Source organism: Lactuca virosa, chromosome 7, assembly GCF_052849685.1.
Source record: "Lactuca virosa cultivar CGN04683 chromosome 7, Lactuca_virosa_CGN04683_v6, whole genome shotgun sequence".
Taxonomy (NCBI): Eukaryota; Viridiplantae; Streptophyta; class Magnoliopsida; order Asterales; family Asteraceae; genus Lactuca; species Lactuca virosa.
The window spans coordinates 22,706,945-22,734,261 of record NC_136432.1 but is presented as its reverse complement, the minus strand read 5'-3'; the positions used below and the strand labels follow the sequence as shown (position 1 = coordinate 22,734,261).

The following is a 27,317-nucleotide window of genomic DNA, read 5'->3' as shown; positions in this document are numbered from 1 at the left end:
CGAGCAGTGTGCCCCTTCCTGTCGCAGTTGTTACAGTGCATCTCCCTACAAGCACCATTGTGGTGAAAGTTGCACTTGTTGCACTTAGGTAGTTTTCCCGCATATGGCTTCGGTGGTGCTGGAGTGGTAGCAGTAGTGACAGTATTAGTGGCAGCATGGACAGCAACAATTTGTTGCTTCTTAGCGGGGTCCTGTGCTGGTTGGCTCTTCTTTTCGTTCAAGAACTTCCTTTTGTTGTTTCCTCCTTTTGATTTATCAGTGGTGGTGGTTGTAGTATTATGACCGGCTCGGTGGTCAACAAGTTGTTGTGCCAGCTCCCTGGCACTGTCAAAAGTAGTTGGCCTTGAAGCCAGGACACTACTTTGCACGTGGAGAGACAGTCCCCAAAGGTATCGCTCCACCTTTTTCTCCTCCGGAGTAACCATTGTTGGGCAGAGGAGAGCCAATTCATTGAATCGGGTGGTGTAGGTTTCAAGGTCAGAGCCCGTCATCCTGAGGTTCCAAAGTTCTTGTTCCAGCTTTTGAATTTCACCTCTCGGGCAGTACTCCTTCATCATCAACGTTTTTAGTTCTGCCCAGGTTATGGAGCTAGCCACTTCGAGAGTAAGTGACTTAATCCGGCAGTTCCACCAAGTAAGGGCCCGGCCGGTGAAGGTGAAGGCTGCGAACTTAACTTTGCTCGCTTCGGGGCAACAGCACACCTGAAAGACTACTTCGGTCTTTTCAAACCATTGCATCAACGCGATGACTCCCCCGCTTCCATTGAAGTTGTCGGGTTTGCCATTTGTGAAGTCTTTGTATGAACACTCTTTTGCACGCCACGTACTGTCTCCGTGGTTAGAGTGTGTAGCTCCCGATCCCGAACCACCAGCTCCGTTGGTCCCTATCTGCGACATTGCGGCCGCTACGGCTGCTGTTACTGCAGCCTGGAACATCGCGGGATCAAACTGTGGAGGCGGCGGCGGAGGAGGTGTTGCTGTGTTGCTGGAAGGTCTTGGTCTTCTTCTTGGCGGCATGGTTCTGTCATAAGTTGCAAAGTGCATACTAATTTAGTCGGGACATAATTAATATATTATATTTTAAAATGATCTTTATCGGTTACTTAATTAGTTGCAAAGTGCATACCAGTCATATGTGATTAAGATATAATAGTCCTTCGAATAGATGACCCTAACTCCAAGACCACAACCAAACAAGGACAGGAAGTGAAACAAAGATACATAAATTCTAAGTCTATAGCATCTTAGTTACATATGACCTTAGCGCATCCACTTAGCAGCTATTAATTTATAAATAAAGACCTATTTAATTATCAGATAATTTATTATAGTAACACAAAATACTCCTATAGTATTTGTAAATGTTTAGTTTTGAGTCCTTAAAGTATCCTTTGTAGTCTGTTATTAGGTTTGTTAGATTTGTTGTCCATCCTGACCATCCCCCGGTATATGCAAGTCAATTCCCGGACAGATATAGTTGATCAGGCTATATCCTTCCCAGACTTGATTTACATATACCAAGGCATACCCATAATGTACAACTCCTCTTCTTTTATTTTATGTTCTTCTAGTTATGACACTATATGAGCATGTATACATGTATTTATACTTTTAAAAAAAAAATCATTTATTTTCTAAAAGTATATTTATTTGAAAATGCACAAATCGGAGACTATTAGTCCCAATTGTGTTTATAGTTTGTATATCTTATGTGGTTTGATATACTTAATTCACTATAAACTGCGCTCTGATACCAATCTGTCACACCCCCAAACCAAGGATGGCGGAAACGTCCGGGGGTGGAGGACTTCATGTATAGTATCATAACAGCAATTGTAATAGTAATTCAAGCAAACACAACCAACATATATATAATTGAAAAAAAATTACATCATTGTATGAATTACATGTTTACGAATCAATTACAATATGTTGATAAAATATGAAATAGTAGACGCCTTAGCGTCCCATCCTCAAAAGCACTTGATTACCTGTTTAATGATTTCCTGAGAATACAAGTTGTTTGAAAAAGTGTCAACACAAAGGTTGGTGAGTTCATAAGCTTTTCGTTTGTAAAAGTAGTATTTGTGTTAGAAAAATCCAATATTTTCCTTAATGTGTAAATGTAGTCTTAAAACCCAAAGACCGAAATGTACAAGTAATTTGTCATATTTATAGTAAAACAATGCAAGTTTAAATCGACATAAACTCGTTAAATTTTAATGAAGTTCCCGTAATTTCCAATGTTTGTTAATACTTTATGTGAGTTTATTATAACCATACTATGACAAAGGTTGCCTAAAACGACGTTCTTCAGGCGTCGGAAATGTTATGACATTTGTCACCCCAGACCTATCGGTCTAACTGTTGCATGCAGTTTAGGTGTGGGTTTGTCAAACCCAATATAGATCTATACACAAGTATCACGCTCTCCCTCAAGGAGACTCTGGTTACAATACAGGACTTAATGGTAATTTGAAGTAAATGTCTCACAAAGTCATTAACGGAATTACGTGTTATGAAAACTTGGTACCGAATGGCCGTACCTTGCTTAATGAAAATATCCTTTGTATAAATGTACCCTTTTTAAATGTATGTGTTATGTAATGTATCATAAACTATACCTATTATAGTTTATCAACCAAGGGTAGTACGTGGTAATGTATGCAAACTATATTCAAAATAGTTTATTTAATGTTTGAATGTATCGATTGTACTTTGATTATAATCACTTGTTATTCTTTATATTTTATATGACCAAATCCAGTTGTAAACTGATGTGTGTCTAAATATTAAGATAAAATGTCATATATTGCAGTAACATATAATCACATAAAGATATACACCTTGCTCAACATGTTACAAGGTGAAATGAAATTAACAGCAACTTTTCGTTAAAAACAGTTTCTGTTACCGTTCTTAGAAAATTTATAGAAAAATCATCAAAGCTCTAAATCCAAATCCGCAAATTTTGAGAGTTTGGAATATGAGTCTAGTTTGTTCGTAAATTTTATCATGATTTTTAGTGATCTCTAACAGAGGTGAAAATGTTCATAATCACAGACTGGTCCGGGTTTGCCTCTGAAATGACAGGCAGTTTTGTAAAAATCACCATAAATTGTAGAAAAATCATATGGAGATGTGCAAGTAGCCATTTTAAAGCTAAGAGTTTGAACTACTTGCACCTAAAACAGTTTTGAAAACTAAAATATTTAAGTTGACCAAAACAGTCCGTGATTAACGTCCATCTTTTCTGATGTAATCTGTTAGGAAAAGTTTAATTGTGTTCTTGATGATTTTTCTTGTATTCCCCCCCTTAAAACTTAAGAAAACATGTAAATGTATGGGTATGAACTCACCTTATGTGGTTTCAGTAGATGAAAGTGAGAGAGAGGAAGTGTTCAACCCAAGAACACTAAGAAGATGTCTTGACGACTCGAGAATCTAACACCGAATAAGATGGAACTTGTGTAAGATATCAATGATTTGAGTAGAATGGAGTTTAATAATTATGTGAATGATGAAGATACTTACTAATTGAAGAAAGAAATCCCTGGAGAAAGCCTTGAAGTTCTTGAAGTTGAGAGAAAAGATGAGAGAATTTTGGAGAGTGTTCTTGGTTGCTAAGTGTAGAATGAAAGAGTTTTATGGAGAATGAGGAGAGAGGATCAATCCTCCAGCTCTTAGAACGTGGGAAGAGCTGGAGATTGGCTGTAAAGGTCCACTAAGGAGACAAGGGGTAGTGGGAAAGAATGGCTAATCATAGAGTGAGGTGGTGGTGGTTTGCTTTTGCCATAAATTAAGGAAAAGCAAATATTCCCTCAATAATTAGTTCAATCACCAATTCTTTTAATATATTTTATAAAAACCCTGGAGATTTATATATTTTGGGGCCTTAGTTTATAAAATAAAGTTTTGGGTGAAAATCTCACGTTAAAATAATGAAAAACGGAGTTAAAACGAAGTCGTAGTCGAAAAACCGGTAAAAAGGAGCTGTCTGCGAGGCTTCGGACCTTCGGACCTTCGGACCCTCGCTTCGGATCAGAGGCCTCGGATGCGAGGCTTCGGATGCGAGGCTTCGGTCCAGAAGCTTAGGTTTCGGATCCTTAAAGCTATTTTACTCGTTTTTACTCCGTTTCAAGCGATTTTTGACCCGGTCAAGGGTCGAGATGACCCAAATGATTACAAAAAGTTAAAGTAACTTTTGAGTGAGATTTGGGAGAGATTTGGGAGAGATTTCAAATAGAAAGAGATAGAGTGAAAACAATTTAGAGAGGTTTCGTTTGTGCTTAATTTGAGTGTCCGACTTCACAACGCAAGGTTCGTAAACCCCATTAAACCGTGTTTTAGTGTCTTACACAATCCCGATGATTGTGTAATAGTGTTTTATCGCTTTGGTTCGTTGTTTAGCACTTATTAAGGCTAAGGAAAATCAAACACATGAACTTTCCAAATGATGATTTCTCATTAAAATAGCGAATTGTATAGTGATTACATAACGTAAACCCTAGCATACAAGGGTTATTGGAGTTGACCGGTTTGACTTGTTGACTTTGAATTGACCGAAATTTGACGGTTGTCACACTAATTGGGTCAGGGAGCAAGCCATGCATAAGCTGTGGGCCCCGAGGGCCAGCCAGACTTATGTTGTGGGATTAAGAGCAAGCCAGATATGAGCTGTGGGCCCGATAGGCAAGCCAGACTCATACTGTGGGCTAAGGGGTAATCCATTCTTTTAGCTGTGGACCCAATACATGTTATTTGTATATGTTATATGTTTGTGTGTTGGTACTTTGGGGGAACTCACTAAGCTTCGTGCTTACAGTTTTGGTTTACGGTTTCACGTTCTTCAGAGAACTGTGGCAAGGCGAAGGCATGACCGTACACATCCTTGGTTTTACAACTGATTGGATATTGGGAGACTCATATTTTAAATCATGTTTTAGAAACAATGTTTTTGTAAACACTTTTATTAGTAAATAGGTTGTTTTGAAAGGTTTAAATTGGTTGTGATTTTTAGGGATGTTACAATATTTTCGTTACACGCTTGGTCCTTATCAGATGTAAAAAGACTACTTTGCCCTCATCTTATATAATTTTGTATTAATGATTTTTTTATTAATATATAAATTAAATATTAAAAAGGTTAAAAAGACTAAACCTAATCTAACCCCACTTCCCAAATCCCTCGTTCACATTTTCTCCCACCTCCCGTCTTCTTCATCCATCGCCTCCAACCCCCTCTACCATCGTCGGCCACCAACAACTATTGCCCCCTGCCACCAGCTTCCGATGATGGTTTTCTTTCCATCGTGTTCTTCCTTCAAAGCTCACCGACTGAACCACAAAAATCTCAGAGCATAATGACGAAGTTCGTCAAAGAAGGAGGAGATGAAGCAGACACTCGAACCAGACGAGACAGGTTCGATTTCCATCATGTTCTTCCTACAACACATGTTCAATTTTATTTTCAGTTCGATTTCATATTTGATTTTGAGTTTTGAGTTTGATTTTAGTTTCAGTTCGATTTCAAGCTTCAAATTGCCATCGATTTTGATTTTAGTTTCCATGTTTGATTTCGGTTTTAGGTTTGAATTCATATTTGATTTTGAGTTTTGACTTTGATTTTAGTTTCAGTTCGATTTCAAGCTTCAAATTGCCATCGATTTTGATTTCAATTTTCATGTTCTTTTGGTTTCAGGATTGCTTTCAAGATCAATTTAAGGTTCAAGTTCTAATTTTGGTGATTATCAAAATCTGATTTGTTGTCGGAGAAGACCAGAATCTCCAACGATTTCATAAGAAACCACTTATTTGATTTCTAAAAATGTGGCTCGGAACCACCAATGACCTGTTTGAGATCTATTCCTGGTTGATTTGTTGTTTTTTTTAAATTCATGGAATGCGTTTGGTTTGATGGAGGTTTGCTGGAAAAGGCATTATTTTGATTTTGGTTTGGTATCTGTTGTTGGTTCGCCGGAGAAGACGGGGTTATGGGTGGTTTGTCGAAGAAGACGAATTTGTGGGTGGTTTACAGAGAAGAAGGAGAGGGGTGGGATGGAGTTATAATTTAGGACCCATCAAATTTTAATATTTAATTAATATCATTTCCACATTTAATTATTATTTTTTAATTAACTGATAATTTAAAAAATGTAAAAGAAATCAATAAGGGTAAATCAGTCTTTTTAGAACGAACAGGGACTAAGCGTGCAACAAAAATTTAAAATTGGGACGATCCAAATTTAAAAAGTTGTTAGGGACCAAACATACAGATTACCCTAAACCACATGGATCATCCGTGTAACTTACCCTAAATAATAGACAAAATTACATAAATGGTCCATATGACATGAACAAATTACATAAACGATCCCTATGACAGGAAGGGCATATGTGTCATTTCATAATGCGTTAACTGGAAAAGTTAACACCATTAGTTAAAGGGACTATTGCAAAATTTTGAAACTATAAGGACCATATATACAAACAATTCGTCATAAGGACTAAAGTTTGTCTATTTTATCAAGGACGATTTATGTAATTTTGTATATATATATATATATATATATATATATATATATATATATATATATATATATATATATATATAACACATGGAAGTTTCAACAGGAAACTTTCCATGTTTATAATTTTAACGCTATATTTTTATTTTTTCTTAATATTGCCACTAAAGTTTCAACAAACTTTTCATTTTTATAATTTTGCCCCTTTATTTTTACTTCTTCATATTTTTGCCACTAAACATTCGCTTTTAGTTCTTTAAAACGCTTTTTCTTTATTCTTTTATAATTTTACCATTTTATTTTTACTTTTTTATAATTTTGCCACTAAAGTTTCAACAAACTTTTCCTCTTTATAGTTTTAGTATTTTATTTTTACTAATTTTGCCACTAAAATTTCAACAAACTTTTCCTCTTTATTTATTTTTACTTCTTTATACCACTAAACTTTTACACGAGCAGTATTAATTTTAGGCTTTTAGCATATATATATATATATATATATATATATATATATATATATATATATATATATATATATATATATATGTAATCTCCGTACCTAAAAACCTTCGCCTTTTCTTTCTCTCTCTCTCTCTCTCTTTTACAGTCATACTCCTTCCCAACAGACGAGATGGCCACCAACAAACGAACAAAGAACACGCACAAATATTATATATATAAACTTCTCTTCGTGACATAGATGTAGAGAGAGAAAGTAGGGAGAGAAACACAACCAATACTTTCTATTTTCTTGTATATATTTGAATACACACAATATAATCATCAAAGAGAGAAATTGATTTAAGCTCATTTTTTGTGTTCTTCTATTAGAACTGTAGATCCAGTAAAACCCTAGAGAACTCCTGCATTTGCCTTCAAGAATTACTGGTAAACTTTTTTAATGAATTGCTTCTTGATATGTTTTTTCATCAGTTTGATCGCGAAAGTGGTGATCGGAGGTTTATTTCTTGATGCGGATTTTAATTCGGTGTCGTGAACGGATTAGGATTCGTTTTCAATTTCGCAGTTTGCTGTGAAGTTGAAGAAGTTCTGCGCTTGTGTTTGTGGTCGGTAATGGTGGAATTAACGGTGAATTAGTGTGCGCGCTTTGAGTTTTTGTTACCGGCAATGGAGGACAGAGGAGGAGGCGGTGGTGGATCATTTGTTGCAGTTAGGAGGATTTCACATGGACTTGATAGAAGCAACACCTGTAATACAACTTCAGGTATATGACTCATTGTTTAACTTCTTTATGATCGTAGCACCATATTATACGTTTCTCTGTAAAGAGGTAATTGTGAAAATTCCGATCTGTCGCAATTAGATATTAGATGATTGCTTTCATTGATATATGTGATGAGTTCAGCTTGCTTGTTAGTATAATTACCTTAATCAAATATCAATTATAAACAATTTTATTTCGGATCGTTTGATTGTGTATACACGATCATGAACATTTGATATATTGGTTTGGTTCAGTTAAAAATTAAATCAAATTGGCCTTGGGATATGCCCTTTTTGACAATTTAGAGTGCATCTCCCATCAAATTTAAGTTTTAGTTTGATTTGACATTCTTGTGGGCTGTAGCACTAAGCATGGACTACTAGTTGCTTTAATTATTTAAACCATCCTATAGTCATGAATTATGATTTTGGTGAACTTAGGAACTCTGCTTTTGGCCCTGTTTCTTTTTTATGTGCAGCTGAGGTTGCAGCAGGCTCAGCAGCATGGCTTGGCAGAGGCCTCTCATGTGTTTGTGTTCAGGGAAGAGAAGGTGACTCTCGCCCATCATTTGATTTGACCCCTGCCCAGGTACGGTTTTAAACCTGTTCAGATGATTGATGCATATGATTTTCTGTAGCACACCTGGATCTGGTAAATTGCTCAATGCTATGAAAGCCAAGATCTAGCCATGTCAGACAACCAAGTATGGGACTTGGTAGATTAATGTAGAAAACATTGCAACATTAACAAGCCCTTTACCCAAAACTATCCAGATAAGGTTAAAAGTGAAAAACGGATACTAAAGGTGTGTTTGGCTTGCAGAATTCTATGGATTTTGCCGTAATTGGAAATCAATTCCATTCCAATCCCACAATTGGTGGCTAATGAGTACAGAATTGGATTCCGTTGGAATTCACGAAATCCTTCCACTGATGGATTTCAATTTTCCATCCTAAAACCCATGGAATTTAATTTCCATCATTTTTTCATGTTCAAAATACTCAAAAGCCCTTTTAAAACCTAGAATTTACAAGTAAGTAAACGCCTCTCGCATGTTCCTTTTCTTTCCCTTTTGTAGCTCACAAATTCCATCTCGTTTCCACCTCGACAAATTGTGACGGAATTCAATTCATTCATATTCCAATTCCTCCAGATTCCAATTCCATTTCCTTTCAAAACATTATGCGAACCAAACACCCCAATAGATGACATGAAAAACATCCTTCCACGTGATCCTATCTAAGATCCTACCCATATCTATTTCTAGTTTTCTACTATTCCCTATTGTCAGTTATGGCTAGCCAGTGTGTCCAAAGATCTATATGCTAGAACCTTCATGGGCTTTTTTCTTATTCATTTATAAGAAGATGGTTATAGAGCATGACTTTGCTAGGATTGTATAGAGAAAGTATAAATATTTTGTGATTAAAATCTTTACCACTTCCATCATTTCCTTTTTAACAGTATATGATATGATAAGAATCTGATTGTTCATTCCTTTTCACCATTGCCAGGAAGATTGTTTACAGAGGCTGCAAAACCGTTTAGATGTTGCCTATGATAGTTCAATTCCAGGACATCAGGTAAATGTCTTCCTCCTTTTGCAGAAACACACATTCTTGATGTTTGTATGTAAATACTAAATAGATTTCATAACTAAGATTTATGGCTACAATACAAGAAGTGGGTTTAATCTCCCATTTTTGCAATTTTATTGATGTTGTAGCAAGCATTGAGGGCATTATGGGGAGCCGCCTTTCCTGAAGAGGAACTCCATGATCTAATTTCTGAACAGTGGAAGGAGATGGGGTGGCAAGGGAAAGATCCTTCCACTGATTTTCGGTAAATCACATTTTTCTTGTTGTTCCTTGAGATCTTCCATTGAAATTATGCAGTTTTTAAGACCTGGAATTTTGTGATAGGGGTGGTGGGTTTATATCACTGGAAAACTTATTGTATTTTGCCAGAAATTTCCCGGTATTCTCTCTCTCTCTCTCACACACACACACACAGAGAAGTTGTTCAAGTATGTGAAAGTAAGGGTCTGTTTGGTTTGTAAAATGTTTTCTGGAAGGAATGGAATTTGTTAAAGGAATTGGAATCTAAAGTAACTGTAATTTGTCACACATTTAGTCCTCCATCTGGCAACTGAACATGCCATAGATTGAAATCTCAGCTTCCAGTTTTGCCGGATTCTGTTGCAATCCATCAACCAAACGTTCCCTAGGGATTCCTCCATTTTGTTTATTACAGCCTCCTACTTCGAAAAATCTGCCCCAAACATAGAAATGTCATCCAAATACAAAGCAAATTTCATTGCTATAATTGGGAAGATTGTTTCAAGTACAATGGCTGGCTTATTAAGAAAAAATAATTGAAAGTAGAATTCTTTAACAGAAGAAGTAAAACTAGGATGCTATAATACACAAATAAGTAAAAGTATGTTGCTATTTCTGGCATTTAGTCCTTGTATGTAAGTTCCTTCTCTTTGTCAAACATGATACACTTGCATCCATGCAACTTTTTTTTTTTCATTTTAGTTATTTCTCTAGAAGGAGGTTATTCACTGGTTACATTTTGTGCAGAAATCATTTCAAGATCTTCTTAGAAAGCGAGAAGGTGTCCGTTCCATGTGGGAATATCCTTTTGCTGTAGCTGGTGTCAACATTACATTCATGCTTATTCAGATGTTGGATCTTGAAGCAGGTTTTCCAGGATATTTTAAATAATAATTAATTTAGGAGTTTAATGCTTTGCAGACTAAGATGTTGTTCTTTTTGACTTATTCCTGTTAGGCTGTAAGCTTTATATTAGTGTTTCTTTTTTGACTTGATACAGAAAGTTATGGAAAGGAAACCTTCCCATTTGAGTCCTAAATTTTTACAAATTTGCCCTCAATTCACTTAATGGGGAAAATAAGAAACAGGGCCTAATAGAGTTTTTCTACTTTACAGTTAACCCACGAAGTTTTGTGGGAGCAACCTTCTTGAAGTTTCTTTCAGGTACAAGTATTTATTTGTTCTATATAAACTAATTTTGGAGCTAATAATTTATTTTTTTGGTTTTATTTTCTCTATTTTTCCAAACAGAAAACGAATTGGCATTTGACCTTCTTTATTGCATTACCTTCAAGCTAATGGATCACCAGTGGCTTGCTATGCATGCATCTTACATGGATTTCAATGTATGTGATTTTTTTTTCTCGTATTTTAGAAAAACAACAGAGAAAATGAGAAAATCTATGACAACAAATTAAGTTACCCTTTTTTTCATTCTGTAGAGAGATCAAGTCATCAAACACCATTAATATGAAAATAGTAAAAAAAAAAAAAAACAGAAATGTTGAACCTTTTGAACAACACAAAATAAAAATGGTTACATGCGGTTGAATTGTGAAATCTGTGATGATTGCCATAGATTTGGTCATGACCACATCTTCTAGAAGGTGTTAGATGCAAAAAAAAAAGCAAAAACATATTTTCGTTGATTTGTTTATCATAACATCCTACTTTCATTTCTTCCTATTATAGTATTGTACTTTGAAATTTTTTATCCAGTTATAGAAATTTCATCCAAATACAAAGCAATTTTCAGTGTTATATTAATAAGAAAAATAATTAAAAGTAGAATGCTATGATTGCGTAAAATGAAAGTAGGATGCTATAATAATAATAATAATAATAATAATAATAATAATAGAGAGATAAATGGGAAGTGAGGTGTATATGATTTGTGTTGCAGGCGGTGATGAAGTCAACACGTCGTCAGCTTGAAAGAGAGCTTCTGCAAGAAGACGTAACAAGGCTGGAAGATATACCCTCCTACAGCCTTCTCAGCCGATAGCAGTTTAAGTCTGTTTGATTTGACAACACTTTTAGCTACAAAAAATGGATTTTCACTATTTACTATATGGCAAATGCCCCAACTGTTTGATTCCATATTATTTTTGTGTAAAACTGTATAAGAAAGCAAAGAAGAAACACTAATTTGTAAGGATGCTGGTGGGTTGATTGCTTGTCTAATACAAACTAGTCTTGTGGGGTGATGCTTATAATATTTATTATTATATGCCATGAATTGTTTCATTTGTGTGTAGTTTCAACTTTCATCCTTTTCTAGACCTATATTTAAGTTATGGGAAATAGCAACATAATTTACTCTTCCAACCAATATAGGCAATGTACTTTACCTTTTACCTATAAATTATAATAGTAACATATATACATTTCTCCACCGTTTATAGCAATCTGCGACATGAAACCTATGATAATATGATGTGGCATCCGTTGTCATGACAACATCACATGCAAATTTGGATTTTTTTAATGATTCTAAATTTTACTCTTACATATCAAATGATATCAAACGTAAACTAAGGTTTTTGATTATCAAACCAGTAGTTTGATAGATTTTAGTTACTAATGGTCGTTAGGAATTTAAAGATTTTGGTTTGGATTTCTTTGTGACTTCTATTTTTGTTTTGTTTTTTTTATGCTTCTATGTGAATTTGATATTTGAATTGCCTCTGTGGTGGAGATTGGATATCAGATAAGAAATAAAATTGAAAAAAAAACTTGTAATGGGTTACTGGTTTTCAAAATAAATTTGCTATAAATCCTATAAATTGCAACTATGTTGCTATTATGGTAAAAATTAAAGCCTATTGTGGTATTGCACATATTGTTATGAATGTAAAATATATTGTTATATCCCTGCTACAATTTTCCATATAACTTAATTTGTAGTTTTGTACAAAGTTATATGTTCAGAAACTAAGTAGGAAAAACCACAAAAATGAGGGGAAAACTGGACCGGATTCGAGTAGATGCTAAAGCTGGACCGTTCCGTATGGAAAAACCACAAAAATGAATTACACAATTTACTCTTTTATCCAGTATCTTGTATATTTATTTGTATATTTATGATATTTTCAGAAGTTTGATTGTGTAGGACAAAAATCCTATTGTGATAAAATAGATTATTTCATTATTATAACTTTATAAAGTATAACCCAGCCCAGAGACAGTTAAACGGACAACCGCCATGGCCCAATCTGAGGCCCAAAAGATGTTTCTACAATTCTACTTTCCATTCCAGTCTCCAGTCCACTCTCCACTTTCCACCTTCAACTTCCAGCAATCAAGAATAAGCCCAGAAGCCAGAAATAATCGTGGTCGATTAGGACTGTAGGAGCAGGTAGCAAGGGATGATTACATAGACGCAGCCTCAGATTGGGCGGGAAACAAAGGGGATCGTTTACAATCGCCCAGGCATTAGCTCTTAAACTACAAGGTTCGGCATCTATTTAATCAGGTATTGTTCTCAATTATATTTCCGTTTTTCTATTTGAGTATGGTTTGCTATTATCTAGGGTTTATATGTTCTTTGCATCTTTTTGTGTTTTTTCTCAAATATCTTGAATCTCAGTTTTATTATTTGAACTTGGTTTGTTTGGTCGATGATTATATACGGTTTATATGCTTAGTAATTGAAGATTGGAAGGTTAATGGTTATCTACGGGACTTAATTTCTAGTTTTAATGTTTGAAGCTTCTAAACTTCCAAATTCCAATGAAAGTCATATTGATTGAAAGTATTTACTAATGCTTCCTGTGAGAGTCAAGCTTAACTTATGGAGATTAAAGTCCAGTTTAGTTTTTTTGTTTCTCCTTTGGCTTTTAGTTTTTAATTTCTACTTTATTTTTGTAATTTAATACAAAATTGGCAAACTATATAAATGCATCAAAATCCTGCATTTTAAGGTGTAACACAAAGCTTTCATATGAAATAATATAGAAACAGTTAGAAACATTAATGCTTTAGGATGTACAACTAGAAATGAAATGACATTACTGTAAATTTGAAATAATTAGTTGCCATATTATAACATTAACCCTTAATAGAATAAAGGGAGTTAGATAGAAAATGCACATATGAATAACCATAGAGATCAATCATGGCGAGAAACCTACGCCTTTTCAGTTGTATTACCATCTTGCTGTTCACAAAGTGTTTGATAAAATGTCAATGTGATTTGAATATTTGTAATGATTTTTTATTTGCATCAATAAAGTAACAGAGTAATATGAAGAAATCAAAGCAAGCAAAGGCATCCGAAAGCGAAGATGGAGTTGATATAATCAGTAAAATGCCGGATCATGTTCTTCAGTTGATTCTTTCACGTCTTCAAGGTACAGAAGAAGCTGTTCGAACAAGCATTTTGTCGACACGATGGAGGCATTTGTGGATTCCAATTCCCTGAGTAGACATAGATGATTTCTGGGGGATGAATCTTTTACAAAAATTCGATAAAACCAAATTTAGAGAGTTTGTGTTTTGGGTTTTGGCAAACAAATCTATCGATTTGGATAGTTTTCGTCTAAGTTATGTATTCTACTACAATAAATCGACACTTGGGCAATGGATTCACATTGCTGTTATGAAAAACGTGAAAAAACTTGACTTGATGTTAAGCCCTCGGAATAAATCCGAAGTTGTCAAGGTGCCCCATTGTCTGGTGACTTGCAGTTCATTGGAGGAATTAAGGTTGTCTTTGTCCGGATGTCGTCTAAGTGTGCCTAATATTATTACAGGGTTTTCAGCACTTAGGGTTCTTGTGTTGAAAAAGGTTGATTTGTTCAATGATTTTTCAGTTAAATATTTTTTCGAAAGCTGCCCATTGCTTGAGGATTTGAGTTTGATAGACTGTTTTAAACACCAACTTTATACTCTTCGTATTTCGTGTCAGAACCTCAAGAGTCTTACAATTATCAACCAGGCAGGGGTTAGTTATGAAGTGTTCAAGAAGAATAAGGGGATGTTTGATAGGCTAAAAATTTGTTGCCCAAAATTGGTGTCTTTGATGCTAACAGGTTATGTAGCTGGTGAATTTATGTTTAAAACAAGTATGCCCTCCTTGAAGGAAGTTGCGATTCACCCTGAAGAACTGACTGAAGATGAAAGGCCCCTTGTTGATGGGTTTGTTGGAATAAGTCACGTGGAATTTTTGTGCATCACTCTTTACTGTGTCTCAATGGTAGGTTCTTAATCTTATTCTCTTTGTATTGTATGTATGAACAATTCTTCATTTGGTGGCCATAAATAATAACTTCTAAACTGTTGTGGTAGTGTTATTTTCCGCCAAATGATGTCCCTGTATCTCTACCCAATCTCAAGACTTTGGAGATAACAACTGGTGTATTTGCAGTGAATGATCTCATCCCATTTCTCATATGTTTTCCACATCTGGAGTCTCTCCGTTTGTTCATTACACAGGTATTCTCATTTCTCATATCAAATGGTGTTTTTTTATTTATGTATATAACAAAATTTGAACCATGTATTTTTAGGTAGATCGGTTGGAAGATTGGAAACTAGATGATATTGCATCAATGAGAATCTTGACCCGTCATTTGAAATTGGTTGAGTTTCTTGGTTTCGATGGAGATGATCGGAAACTGGCTATAGCTCGTGCCATACTGGAGCATGGAGATGCATTGGAGGAAATGGTTTTCTTGTGGCAACAGGATGCAGCGCACCATGAGAAGTCGATGGAGGCTATGAAGGAAATGTCAAAATTTCACAAGGCTTCTTCAACTGTCAAACTTACAACTGTACTTCAGCCAGCTCCCTCTCGATTCAAGCTCTGAGTCTTTTATTTGAGTTGAGATCGAGCTCGTTACTCTTTTGATGAACTGATGTTAAATGCTTTTTGTAAAACTGTACGTAGTAACTACCAATTCATGTTATGGGGTAAACCAGATCTTTTGGTCTTATGTGTATTGTGGCGGATGCTGCTTGTTAGATTTGGAATTTTGTATAACCTAACATGATGTTGCTTCATCTCCATTTATTACTACATCTTTTGTATTACTTGCATGAGAACTAACTTAGACTACAGCTGAAAAAAAATCAGCTTGATTTGATGTGCTGCCCTACGAAAATAAAATATTACATTAGGATATGTGTTGTAAAAGAAGAACCAAAATGACAGCTTGTTTACTCGATTTTAATGATAGAAAGAAGAAACAAAAGTTGATCTGCACAAATGAATTAAATATGCTTTGTGTGAAAAGTAATGACAAACAACTCTACTTTATTCATACTAGAGGAAAGACTATATATAGTCTTCTAGACACCCACATGTTGCATGAAAATAGCTACACTATCTATTCTACGTCTCTACCTAAAGAAGAGGTACAACCAAAGACCCATTCTTCCAACTCCACAAAATTCGGTCAAACTATAGTGGACCATTTCTAGATAACAAACTAATAACTAAAGCATAAAATGTAAACCATATTTTTTTATTTCAATTTTCCAACATCAAGATTATACCCAACAATATGTTCAAGAGTGACCTTTTGGAAAAATTGGATCTTTCTACTAACTTCAAAGCCAGGCGCTACCAACTTTGCATCTTTCTACTAAGTCTACTTGAAACCTAAAAGGCACAACAAAATAATAAGCTACAATGAGTAACCATGACTAAAAATATAAATTAGTTACACAACTTAATATATCATTAAGCTAATCAGTACAATTTGCACAATGCCTTTCAACAATTTAGTATACACTCAAATTCAGTGTTATTACGCAAATTCCTTAATAATCAAGGTTACAATTAATTAAGTGTTATTCTAACAATTAACTATTCATAGTAGACTTACAGGCTTACAGCCATGCAAACTATTATCAAATCCAAAAAACATTTCCTCAGTGGTATCATAACTACACAAACTACCACCTTTTTTTTTTGAACAAGTGAATTATATTAAAAACTAGCAAAAAATTGTGACACAACTAGATAAAGGTTATTAAGTCAATCAACAGAGTTTTTAAAAACAAACCAATTAAATGAAAAGTCAACAATATTTTCAAAAATCTCATCGCTTTGAGGAATCTTATCGCCAAACACAAGATCATTTCGGAATCGCCAATACACCAAACTACAAAAATAATAGCTTCAACCATAGCCTTTTTCGACACTCCACTAAAAACCAAATCCAACCACAAGATGATGTCATTAATAGCCTTCCATCCTGAAACCACCATATCAAGCCAACATAAGACCTTTCTCCAAATGCTGATCGATAGCTCATAGGAAACAAAAATTTGATCCAAAATGTCAACCGATGTAGAACACATCGGACACAATAAGGACAAAACTTCTCTAGTTGTTTATACCAATATGTGACATGAAACCTATGAAAATCTGACGTGACATCCGTTGTTGTTGTGTCACCGACCACATCACATACCCCATACAAACATGCCAATGTGTTTTTTTATTTTTATAAATTTTTTAATGATTTTTAAAATTTGTTCTTACATATCCAATGATTAGATTATCAAACATAAACTAAGGCTTTTAATTATCAAAACATAAGTTTGCTAGATTTTACTAATGGCTGTTAGAAATATAAGTATTTTGGTTTGGATTTCTTACGACAATTTTTTTTAACGTTCGATGTGGATTTGGTATTTGAATTGCCTTGTTGGTGTTAATTGGATCCCAGATAAGCAACAAAATTGAAGGGTTACTGGATTTTTAAATAAATTTGCTATAATCACTATAAATTGTAACTATGGTAAAAATTGAAACATGTGGTATCGCCCATACTATTATAAATGCAAAATATATTGTTATTTCCCTGCCACAATTTTCCATGCAACTTAAATTTTATAAAGTTACATGTTAGAAAAGTAGGGAAAAACTGGACCGATTCCAAATGAATAGGAAAAGTTGGACCGGATCAGAATGTATACAAAGTTGTTCATGTAAGATGATCTTGAATAGTGTATGGATACGAAAAACTGGACCGGATCAAAAACCACAAAAATGAATTACATACTTTACTCTTTTATCTAATATCTTGTTTACTTATGATATTTTCAGAAGTTGATTATACATGCAAAAACCCTATTGAGATAAAAGAGATCATTATACTTTAGAAAACATCATAAATGCTCCCTATCCTTTTTAACAAACACTTGTCAAACGTACTCTAAAAATGGTCCTAATGGAATAGGAAAAACTGGACTGATCCATAAGTAGAAGAAAACCACAATAACAAATTATGTGATTTACTGCTAGGCCCAGCCCAGAACAGCCTCGGGCTTAATCTGAGGCCCAAAAGATGTTCCTGCAAATCGAGAATCAGGCAATCAGCTGAGAAGCGAAATAATCGCATTGAGAGCAAGGGGTGATTACGCTGCAGATGCAGACTCAAATTGGCTGGGAAAAGAAGGAAATCGTTCATGGCCTCCAGTTACTTCTTAAACCATAAGGCTCTGCACCGATCTGATCAGGTATTTTTCTCAAATATCAGGTTTTTTATTTGAATGTGGTTTGCTATTATTTGGGGTTTATATATTCTTTATATCTTCTTGCAATTATGTCAAATTTCAGTTTTATCATATGAATTTGATTTGTTTGGTTGATGATTAATGTCTGAAGTTTTTGAAGACCCGAGGTTATCGACTAATGTAGGACTTAGTTTTCAGTTGTTTTATTTGTGTGTATTGTTTGAAGTTTTGAAGCTTTTAACCTTTCTCATGAAACTCATATTGATTGAAAGTATTTAATATTGCGTACTGTGAGAGTCAAGCCTAACTTATGGAGATTAAAGTCCAGTTTATATCTAAAAAAATAATTATTCACAAACTGTTTGATAAAATGTCTTACTGAATGATCTTTTATTCACATCACAGTAACAGACCCATGGACAAATCCAAGCAAGCAAATGCATCAGAAGGAGAAGATGGGGTTGATTTGATCAGTAACTTGCCAGATCATGTTCTTCAGTTGATTCTTTCAGGTATTCCAAGTACTGAAGAAGTAATTCGAACAAGCGTTTTGTCAACACGATGGAGGCATTTGTGGACTTCAATTCCATCTATAGACATAGATTATACCCGAGGATTAGATCCAGATAAGGAATTGGAAAGTAATGGATTCAAAGAGTTTGTGTATTGGGTTTTACTAAACAAAACTCTTGATTTGGATAGTTTTCGTTTATGGTGTGCGGATTACTACAATATGTCAACCATAAGGCGATGGATTCATGCTGCTGTTGTGAGAAAAGTCAAACTACTTGACTTGATGTTTAGCCCAATAGATGAGCCTGAGGATCTTGAGATACCCCATTGTCTGGTGACTTGTAGTTGTTTGGAAGTGTTAAAATTATATTTGCTCGGATATCATCGTCTATGTTTGCCTAAGATTCCAGGGTTCCCTGCACTTAGGGTTCTTGAGTTGAACGACGTTGTATTGAGCGATATTTATAGAAGAAAGGGTGATTTGGTAAAATATTTTCTTGAAAGCTGCCCATTGCTTGAGGATTTGAGTTTGTTAAACTGCTGTACTCCGTCTGGATCTCTTGTTATTGCAAGTCCGAAGCTCAAGAATCTGAGAATTGAAAAGCAAGAAATGATACCTGATCCAGAAGTAGATGATATGTTAGATTGTCTGGGGCTTGAGATTTCTTGCCCAAATCTGGAGCTTTTGAAGTTAGTTGGCCCTGTATCTTTTAGTTTTTCATTCCGAAATCTAAACTCCTTGAAGAAATCTATGATACACTGTACAGACTTTTCACTTGAATCCTTTTGTGATGTTTTTGATGAAATATCTAATGTGGAATATTTGTCCATCAGCGGTTGCTTTGTGGGACAGGTAGATGCTTATTCTCTTTTTAAACAATTCTTCATTTCGGCTAAAATATTTTGCATTGCATCTTCTGAAATCTTTGTTTTAAGATAGAGCATATTCTTCTTCTTCTTTTTTTTTTTTTTTATTGTTTAACCTGTATTAGACAGCTGTGTACCAACTTTCATTAGATCTATGAAAAAGTCTTTATGCAACCTTTCCTTTATAGTTTTGCAAAAAGATAGGGCTGTATAATGCTTGCCTTATGTTAGATTAGAACATTAATCAGAAGCTATAAAACAAACTTTCTTGATGTTATTTCCTTTTGACCTAATGGAATTAACAAGAACTGTCTAACAGGGCTTAATGTAGCTACATGCCTTTTATGGGTTTTGATTGAATCTTTGTCATTTGGTTACATACTTGCCTATTTAATTATTGCCATGCATGAATAACATCCTCTAAATTTTGACTTGTTGTGATTGTGGTGTAGTGCTATTGGCCAGAAAAAGATGAGCCTGTATCTCTACCTAATCTCAAGACTTTGGAGATAACAGTTGATGACCCGTACGGAGTGTATATGCTCATCCCATTTCCCAAATGTTTTCCGGATCTAGAGTCTCTCCATTTAATCTTTGTAAAGGTATTCTCATTCTCATATCAAATGGTATTTTGTATATGATCATCAAAAATTCCTGCTTATTTACCTACGAATGGATCAAGCTGGTTATACTTTAGTAAACTAGTAAAATAAAAAAGTTAGCTCAATGGGTTTAATCGTATCCAAGTTGTGGAAATGTGTATTCAAATGTTTACAGCCTTCTAAATTTTTTTATTAAGAAAACATATCATTATCTAAATACTAATATATATATATATATATATATATATATATATATATATATATATATATATTTGCATATATATGGTAAAACCTCTACTGCTCTACAAACTAATATTGGGATCATATGTTGTTTAATCATTTTATAGAGAGATTTTTTAAACGATAAATTATTATTATTTATTTAAATAGATCTTTGTAGTTGATTGAAGCTAAATTTTGATGCAGTTATGACTGTCTCTTCACAATTTTTTGGTGTAGTGTAAGAACACGGCACCAGAAATTTTGGTTGCAGTAAGAAAAGTTAGACTTGAGTTCTAAGAAAAAACAAACGACATTATATTTCACTAAGTTGTCTGTCTTAGTTATGTTTGTATAAGTTTATATAATTATTAGTTGATGATATTAATGGGGTCCGGTATCAACCTAGAGGTATTTTGAAAATATATTATCTCTATTATTTTAGCGAAATTTGTTAAATTTACCAAATATCAAAAAAGAGGTTTTACTGGTTTTAATATTTAAATTATTTATAAAATCATTTTTTATGTTGTAAAGGATTTGAACTTAACACCTTCACATTATCCTATTATATGAAAAATCAATTAAGTTTATAAATACATTTTGAAGAATTCAAAACTAGTTTGGATTTTTTCACCTCAACATGAAAAACTAGTGCTTTTGTTTGATGATCTAGCATGTTTATGGATTGAACAAGTGGCATCTACAAGAAGCCGAAAAAATCAACATCTTGGCTCGTTGTCTGAAAAAGGTGGAGTTTCGTGAATTTGATGACGAAAAGCCAATACTAGTTGTAGCAAGAGCTTTATTGGAGCATGGAAATGAATTGGAGGAAATGGTTTTTAGTTGGGGTGATGAAGCCAAGTTCCATGAGATGTCATTGGAGACTATGAATCAAGTCTCAAATTTTCGCAAGGTTTCTTCAACTGTCAAACTTCGATTTGTGATTAACCCAAGCCAAGCTGATCTGTAGATTAGAAGTTGACTCGATTAATGTCAAGTCAAGCTCGTGCTCAAGCAACTCTAGTATTAAACTACTTAACTCGAGTCGATTACACCCTAAGTCAAACTCATGACTCTCTATTCAGTTAAGGACCGATGTTGCAAGCTCTGTATTAAAAATTATGCAAGTAGTAGCTACTTTATTCATGTTATGGGTAAACCTAATTCCTTGGTTTCAGGTGGATGCTTGTTGGATTAGGGTTTTGGCATTACCTAACTTAATGTTGTTCATTTTCATTTAAATTAAGTCAATTTCGATTGTTTTCGAGGCAATCTCAAGTAAATGAGTTGGCTCAACTCGATTACACCACTAATCCTCCTGATTAAGGAATCTTGTTGGGTGTTGTGTTAAATTTTCAGTTAATCTTTCCTGATTGGTCATTGTGGTTTGCAAAAAGTATATCACGTTGAGGACAACTATAATAAACACCCACTGGTTCTCATGATTTCATTTTGTTGCATGTTTGGCCTCTTAGGCCTTAAATCTAAATTGAGTTGCCATATTTTTTTAAACTGCCAATATGGCTTTGGATTAAATAATGAACCAATAAACCAATATTATCCATATATTTACCATGTATACAATGGACATATCTTTAGCTGATTATTGAATAATCCTAATCTTTTTATGTTTTGTTTTTTATTTTTGGGTTTATTTTTTATCGGAAAAAATGAATATATCAAATATAATAATTTTTGTCAATTATAAATAGAGATCCATATTGATATAAAAAAACTAATTTTTTTTTTCTTTAGAATTTCAGTATAGATTTCCATTATGAATATGAGTTATTGAATTTTTATAGAAAATAATTCATATATAATGGTTATGTACTAACATTTTTCAACAATTATTTGTTAAAATATAATATTTTAGAAAAAGGATTCAATTGAAGACTTTCAAATTGCCCAAAATCCTTAGTGGATTACATAATCATCTATGATCTATCAATGAAAATATACAATATATATATATATATATATATATATATATATATATATATATATATATATATATATATATATATATATATATATATATATATATATAGGAGAACTAAACATTAAAAATGTCAGTCATCTTCTGAATTACACGGTAATCAACAAACTGGAGTTCACGTAATATTTTTCTGGAGTAAGAGGAAATTCTAGAAATGGTTTTCTTCTACAAACATTTGAGTTCACCTTTCAAATAAAATTAGTGATAAGTACCAAAAGTGCAACAAAATAAACCACGAGAACTGTCCATGTTCAAAATTGGACTAACGTTGTGATTTCAGCTATGACATAGGGACTATTTCTTCAATATACTCCAATGATGGCTTTATGAGGGAAAATAAGTAGTTTGTGTATCATAGTTTGTATTACAGCATGAGAACTACTTAAGATTACAGTACAAAGTTTTAAAAAAAAAATATGTTTGATTCGTTTGTATTGTCCTATGAAAATAAATAATAGATTATGGCATGTTTGGGAGCGAGCTTTTGAGAGTTTTATATGAGCTATTAGTTTTTTAGCTTATATGAAAAAGCTTGAATTAAAGAAGAAAATTTTGTTTGAAAATACGAGTTTAAAACTTTTATTTTAAACAAAAATCTTCTAATTCAAAACTTATTCAAGTTGCATTAGTTTGTGATATTATGTAATTTACACCTTTAAAAACTTATAACTGTCTTTTGACGAACACTTTTATACAAATGAAAATTACAGTTTCCAACTACCGATTATTGCCAAACATACCCTAAAAATGGTCCGAGTAGAATAGGGAAAATTGGACTGATCCATAAGACGACTTGGTGTGGGCAACACCCACTCTTGTTTTTGTGACATGACGCCGGAAAACGCCATTACCACGGCCCAAACACCGCCCTAGCCTCACGTTTTTGTGTGTAATGTGGCTTGGCGTTGTGATCGTAACGAAGGGCAACATGAGTTTCTTCTCCCCTTCCTCCCACAATGACCTTGTAAGTTTGGAACACCAGCCCTGAAAAAAATGTGGTGGAGGGTTTTTGCCTATGTGGCATTTCAATGACGTTTTTTATGGTTGCCCATATCGGGCAGCATAAGTATAAGAAAACCACAAGAACAAACTATGTACTCTTTTATATAATATCTTACATATTTATGATATTTTTATTTTTACGTTTTTATTATGCGAGCAAAAATCATTTTTCTGGATAACGAGATCTTAATGGACCTGGCTTTATAGCCAGGCCCGTCGAGGTCGGTCTCGAAATGGTCCGATCTTTTTCGGATCGGTCCCGAACGGTCTTAGGCCGGTCTTTTTTCAGTCCGATCTTTTTTAGGACAAGTTTTTTTTTGGTCCGGTTCATTTTAGACCGGTTCGGTCTTGGACTTTTTTTGGGTCCGGTTTTTTGTGCAGGTCGCCACAGCGTAAAGGCGTAATCGGAAGGTTAACTACTACTAGGATTTAGTTTTCAGTTGTTTTATTTGTGTGTATTGTTTGAAGTTTTTGAAGCTTCTAACCTTCTCATAACGCTCATATTGATTGGAAGTATTTAATACTGCGTCATGTGAGAGTCAAGCTTTACTTATGGAGATTCAAGTCCAGTTTATACCTAAAAAGTAATTATTTAATTTCTCGAGTGTCATATTTGCTATTATAAATAATACAGTTTTATTTTTGTTATTCAATGCAATATTAGTAAAGTATAATACACACACACAAAAAAAAAAATAATAAAAAAAAAAAAAAACTGTATTTTTAAGATGTAACATAACATAAAGTTTTCATATGGGATAATATATAAAATTATAAATACTTAGAAAGTTTAATGCTTTAGGATTTACAGTTATAAATACAACGACATGAATGTAAAAAATTGAAATACTTAGTTGCCATATTATCATCATGACATTAACCCTTAATCTAGTAAAGGGGTGTAGTAGAAAATCTCACATATGTAAAACCATATAGAGAAAGAGAGATCAATCTTGTCTACAAGCTTATCCCCTTTAGCCTCGTGTAGAAGCTGCACTATCCTGTTGTTCACAAGGTGTTTGATAAAATGTCTTACCGAATGATTTCTTATTCACATCAAAGTAACAGAGTGATGAAGGAATCCAAGCGAGCAAGGACATTAGATGGGGTTGATTTGATCAGTAACTTGCCAGATCGTGTTCTTCAATTGATTCTTTCAGGTATTCCAAATACAGAAGAGGCAATTAGAAGCAGCATTTTGTCGAGCAGATGGAGGTATTTGTGGACTTCAATTCCCTCCATAGACATAGATTATACCCGAGGTCTAGAACACGATCCCCAAATGGTATTGGAAAGTATTGGATTCAAAAATTTTGTTTCTTGGGTTTTACTAAACAAACCCATTGATTTGGATAGTTTTCGTTTACGTTGTGCGGATTACTACGATATGACGACCATAAGGCAGTGGATTCATGCTGCTGTTGTGAGAAAAGTCAAACTACTTGACTTGATGTTTAGCCCAATAGACGAGTCTGAGGATATTGAGATGCCCTATTGTCTGGTGACTTGTGGTTCTTTGGAAGTGTTAAGGTTATGTTTGCTCGGATATCATCTATGTTTGCCTAAGATTACAGGGTTTTCTGCACTTAGGGTTCTTGAGTTGAATGATGTTACGTTAAAAAAGGGTGATTTGGTAAAATATTTTCTTGAAAGCTGCCCGTTGCTTGAGGATTTGAGTTTGTTACACTGCTATGCTGATAAACTTGTTATTGCATGTCCAAAGCTCAAGAATCTGAGAATTGAAAACCGGGAAAGAGTTTTTGATTATGAAACAGAAGATTACATAGATTGTAGGATGAGTTCAAGTGTTACGATTTGTTGCCCAAAACTGGTGCTTTTGAACTTAACTGGCTCTGTATCTCGTGATTTTATTCTCTACAATCTGTACTCCTTGAAGAAAGCTGTGATTCTCTGTAGAGACTTTCTTAATCAGTTGGATCCCCCTTGTGATTTTTTTGAAAGAATATCTGAAGTGGAATCTGTCCATCAGCCTTTACTGTGTGGGACAGGTAGTAGCTTATTCTCTTTTTAAACAATTCTTCATTTCAGCTAAAATATATTGCACTGTTTTTTTTCCATCTTCTGAAATCTTTGTGTTATGATAGAGCATATTCTTTTTTTATTTTTCAACCCATATTAAACATCTGTGTAACCAACACTTGTCAGCTCTATTTAGGTTTTTAATCCATTCACTTAAAAAAAGTTGTTTTGACTTTTATACATTTCATTATGATTTGCTCTCTCTTCAATTAAACCTTTTTTTTTTTAAGTGGATGAATCAAAAACATATGTGGAAAAATGACATCCCTTTGCCAAAAGATTAGGCTGTCTAATGGTTGCCTTGTGTTAAATTTCATGTCATGTCATTTCCGTTATGTGGGTCCCATATACACATCTTCAAATTATGGAAATCATAACCATATGGAAAATGCAGTAACCGAATTAGTTGTGTAATGTTAAATGAATTACACAAACTCTCAATGAAAAGGGTGAAAGGCTTAGCCCATAAGTGGTATTTCTTTTTTACCTAGTTACAAATTGGTTTTCATTGAATCTTTATCATTTGGGTATGTACTTAGATGCCTATTTAATATCCTGTAAAATTTGACTTGTTGTGATTGTGGTAGTGCTATTGGCCAGAAGAAGATGAGCCTGTATCTCTACCTAATCTCAAGACTTTGGAGATAACAGTTGATGCAGTGCATAGGCTCATCCCATTTCTCAAATGCTTTCCCGATTTAGAGTCTCTTCATTTGATCTTTATAAACGAATCCTCACTTTTGGACCCAATGGAAAAGGTATTTTTTATGTTTCACAGTCTTGAAGCTTGTAGCTCACTTTCACATATTCATAGCTGCACATTTTTACCTACAAATGAATCAAGCTGGTTATATTTTAGTAAACCAGTAAAATAAAAAAAAAAAGTTAGCTCAATGGGTTTAATGTATCAGTAAGCCTATAAATACATTTTTCAATAATTCAAAACTAGTTTGGATTTTGGCATCTCAACATGAAAAACTTGTGCTTTTGTTTGATGATCTAGTGTTTTTATCGAGCGGACAAGTGCAAATTAAAAAATGCTGCAACAATCAACTTCGTGACTCCTCTTCTTAAAAAGGTGGAGTTTCATGATTATGATGAAGAACATCTAGCTTTAGCACGTGCCTTATTGGAGAATGGAAGTGCATTGGAGGAAATGGTTTTCATTTGGGTTGATGAAGCCAAGTTCCATGAAAAGTCATTGGAGACTATGAATCAAGTCTCAAACTTTCACAAGGCTTCTTCAAATGTCAAACTTAGATTTGTAATCAACCCAAGACAAACCAAATCGATATTGGCCCCAAAAAGATTTGAAGCTGACTCAAGCAAGTGCTCGAGCAACTCGAGTATTAAACTACTTGGCTGTTGAAGTCCGTGAGCTCAGTCAAAGTTACAGTTTTACCCTTATTTGGTACATTGTATGACTGAGGTTAAACTCATGACTCTACTCAATGAAGGACTGATGTTGTAAGCTTTGTATTAAAAACTGTGCAAGTAGTAGCTACTTTATTCATATTGTAGGTAAACCGGATCTCTTTGTTTCAATGGTTCTTGGATTTGGATTTTGGCATTAGCCAACTTAATGTTGTTCATTTTCACTTAACCGAGTCAATTTCGATTATTTTTTATTCTATCCAGAGTATATGAGTTGGCTCAACTCGATTACACCACTAATCCGTCTTTAGTGAGGAATTTTGTTGGGCATTTATTAAAAAATTTATATAAAATTTTACTATTGGTCCATTTGGTGTTTATAAAGCATCATGTTGAGGGCAATCATTAGAAAACGTTACACAGTTGGTCCTCATGGTTTTATTTTGTTGTATTTAGGTGTCAAATCTAGTTGCCATTATTGATAAAATGACCACTCTTGGATTAAATAACTAACGGACCAAATACCTTCAATATATTTTCTTATATATTATCAATGTATATTTATCGGATTGTAAGATATATTATGGATATATATTTATCGGATTATAAGAAAAAGTTATTTATTCTTGTTTTGTTTTTA

At 34.0% G+C, this 27,317-nt stretch overlaps 3 protein-coding genes across 6 annotated transcripts; all 3 read left to right on the top strand.

Annotated features, from left to right (window-relative positions):
- Positions 1 to 7,097: 7,097 nt before the first annotated feature.
- On the top strand, positions 7,098 to 11,824 carry LOC145124520 (uncharacterized). Of its 3 annotated transcripts, none has more exons than XM_079059904.1 (10): positions 7,098 to 7,414; positions 7,554 to 7,751; positions 8,230 to 8,339; positions 9,266 to 9,334; positions 9,478 to 9,593; positions 9,674 to 9,728; positions 10,337 to 10,457; positions 10,706 to 10,753; positions 10,841 to 10,935; positions 11,493 to 11,824. In XM_079059904.1, exons 2-10 carry the CDS (start codon positions 7,655 to 7,657, stop codon positions 11,592 to 11,594), a joined length of 813 nt encoding a protein of 270 aa, XP_078916030.1. In that variant the 5' UTR covers positions 7,098 to 7,414; positions 7,554 to 7,654; the 3' UTR covers positions 11,595 to 11,824. The 3 variants fall into 3 exon arrangements, with proteins under 3 accessions (XP_078916030.1, XP_078916029.1, XP_078916031.1); XM_079059903.1 differs by having other exon boundaries at positions 7,277 to 7,414; positions 7,533 to 7,751; XM_079059905.1 differs by lacking the exon at positions 7,098 to 7,414 and having other exon boundaries at positions 7,525 to 7,751.
- A 1,029-nt stretch (positions 11,825 to 12,853) lies between these two features.
- LOC145126020 (F-box/FBD/LRR-repeat protein At5g56420-like) lies at positions 12,854 to 15,608 on the top strand. The gene is made up of 4 exons (XM_079061423.1): positions 12,854 to 13,064; positions 13,830 to 14,786; positions 14,879 to 15,025; positions 15,100 to 15,608. The coding sequence occupies exons 2-4, from the start codon at positions 14,037 to 14,039 to the stop codon at positions 15,397 to 15,399; spliced, it is 1,197 nt and encodes a 398-aa protein (XP_078917549.1). The 5' UTR covers positions 12,854 to 13,064; positions 13,830 to 14,036; the 3' UTR covers positions 15,400 to 15,608.
- Positions 15,609 to 17,916: 2,308 nt separating this feature from the next.
- LOC145124220 (F-box protein At4g09920-like) lies at positions 17,917 to 26,924 on the top strand. 2 transcript variants are annotated; one of them, XM_079059482.1, is made up of 4 exons: positions 17,917 to 18,061; positions 18,464 to 19,424; positions 25,891 to 26,061; positions 26,307 to 26,924. In XM_079059482.1, exons 2-4 carry the CDS (start codon positions 18,474 to 18,476, stop codon positions 26,670 to 26,672), a joined length of 1,488 nt encoding a protein of 495 aa, XP_078915608.1. In that variant the 5' UTR covers positions 17,917 to 18,061; positions 18,464 to 18,473; the 3' UTR covers positions 26,673 to 26,924. The 2 variants fall into 2 exon arrangements, with proteins under 2 accessions (XP_078915608.1, XP_078915609.1); XM_079059483.1 differs by lacking the exons at positions 25,891 to 26,061; positions 26,307 to 26,924 and adding exons at positions 19,891 to 20,040; positions 20,936 to 21,527.
- The last annotated feature ends 393 nt before the right edge of the window (positions 26,925 to 27,317 follow it).

Coding starts and splice junctions, on each gene's coding strand:
- LOC145126020 (XM_079061423.1), top strand. CDS start 14,037: ATGAATCTTTTACAAAAATTCGATAAAACCAAATTTAGAGAGTTTGTG. Junction 14,787..14,878: donor CTCTTTACTGTGTCTCAATG/GTAGGTTCTTAA, acceptor CTGTTGTGGTAG/TGTTATTTTCCGCCAAATGA. Junction 15,026..15,099: donor TCCGTTTGTTCATTACACAG/GTATTCTCATTT, acceptor ATGTATTTTTAG/GTAGATCGGTTGGAAGATTG.
- LOC145124520 (XM_079059904.1), top strand. CDS start 7,655: ATGGAGGACAGAGGAGGAGGCGGTGGTGGATCATTTGTTGCAGTTAGG. Junction 9,729..10,336: donor ATTTTGCCAGAAATTTCCCG/GTATTCTCTCTC, acceptor CATTTTGTGCAG/AAATCATTTCAAGATCTTCT. Junction 10,754..10,840: donor CTTCTTGAAGTTTCTTTCAG/GTACAAGTATTT, acceptor TTTTCCAAACAG/AAAACGAATTGGCATTTGAC.
- LOC145124220 (XM_079059482.1), top strand. CDS start 18,474: ATGGACAAATCCAAGCAAGCAAATGCATCAGAAGGAGAAGATGGGGTT. Junction 19,425..25,890: donor GCGGTTGCTTTGTGGGACAG/GTAGATGCTTAT, acceptor TGATTGTGGTAG/TGCTATTGGCCAGAAGAAGA. Junction 26,062..26,306: donor TTTTGGACCCAATGGAAAAG/GTATTTTTTATG, acceptor TTGATGATCTAG/TGTTTTTATCGAGCGGACAA.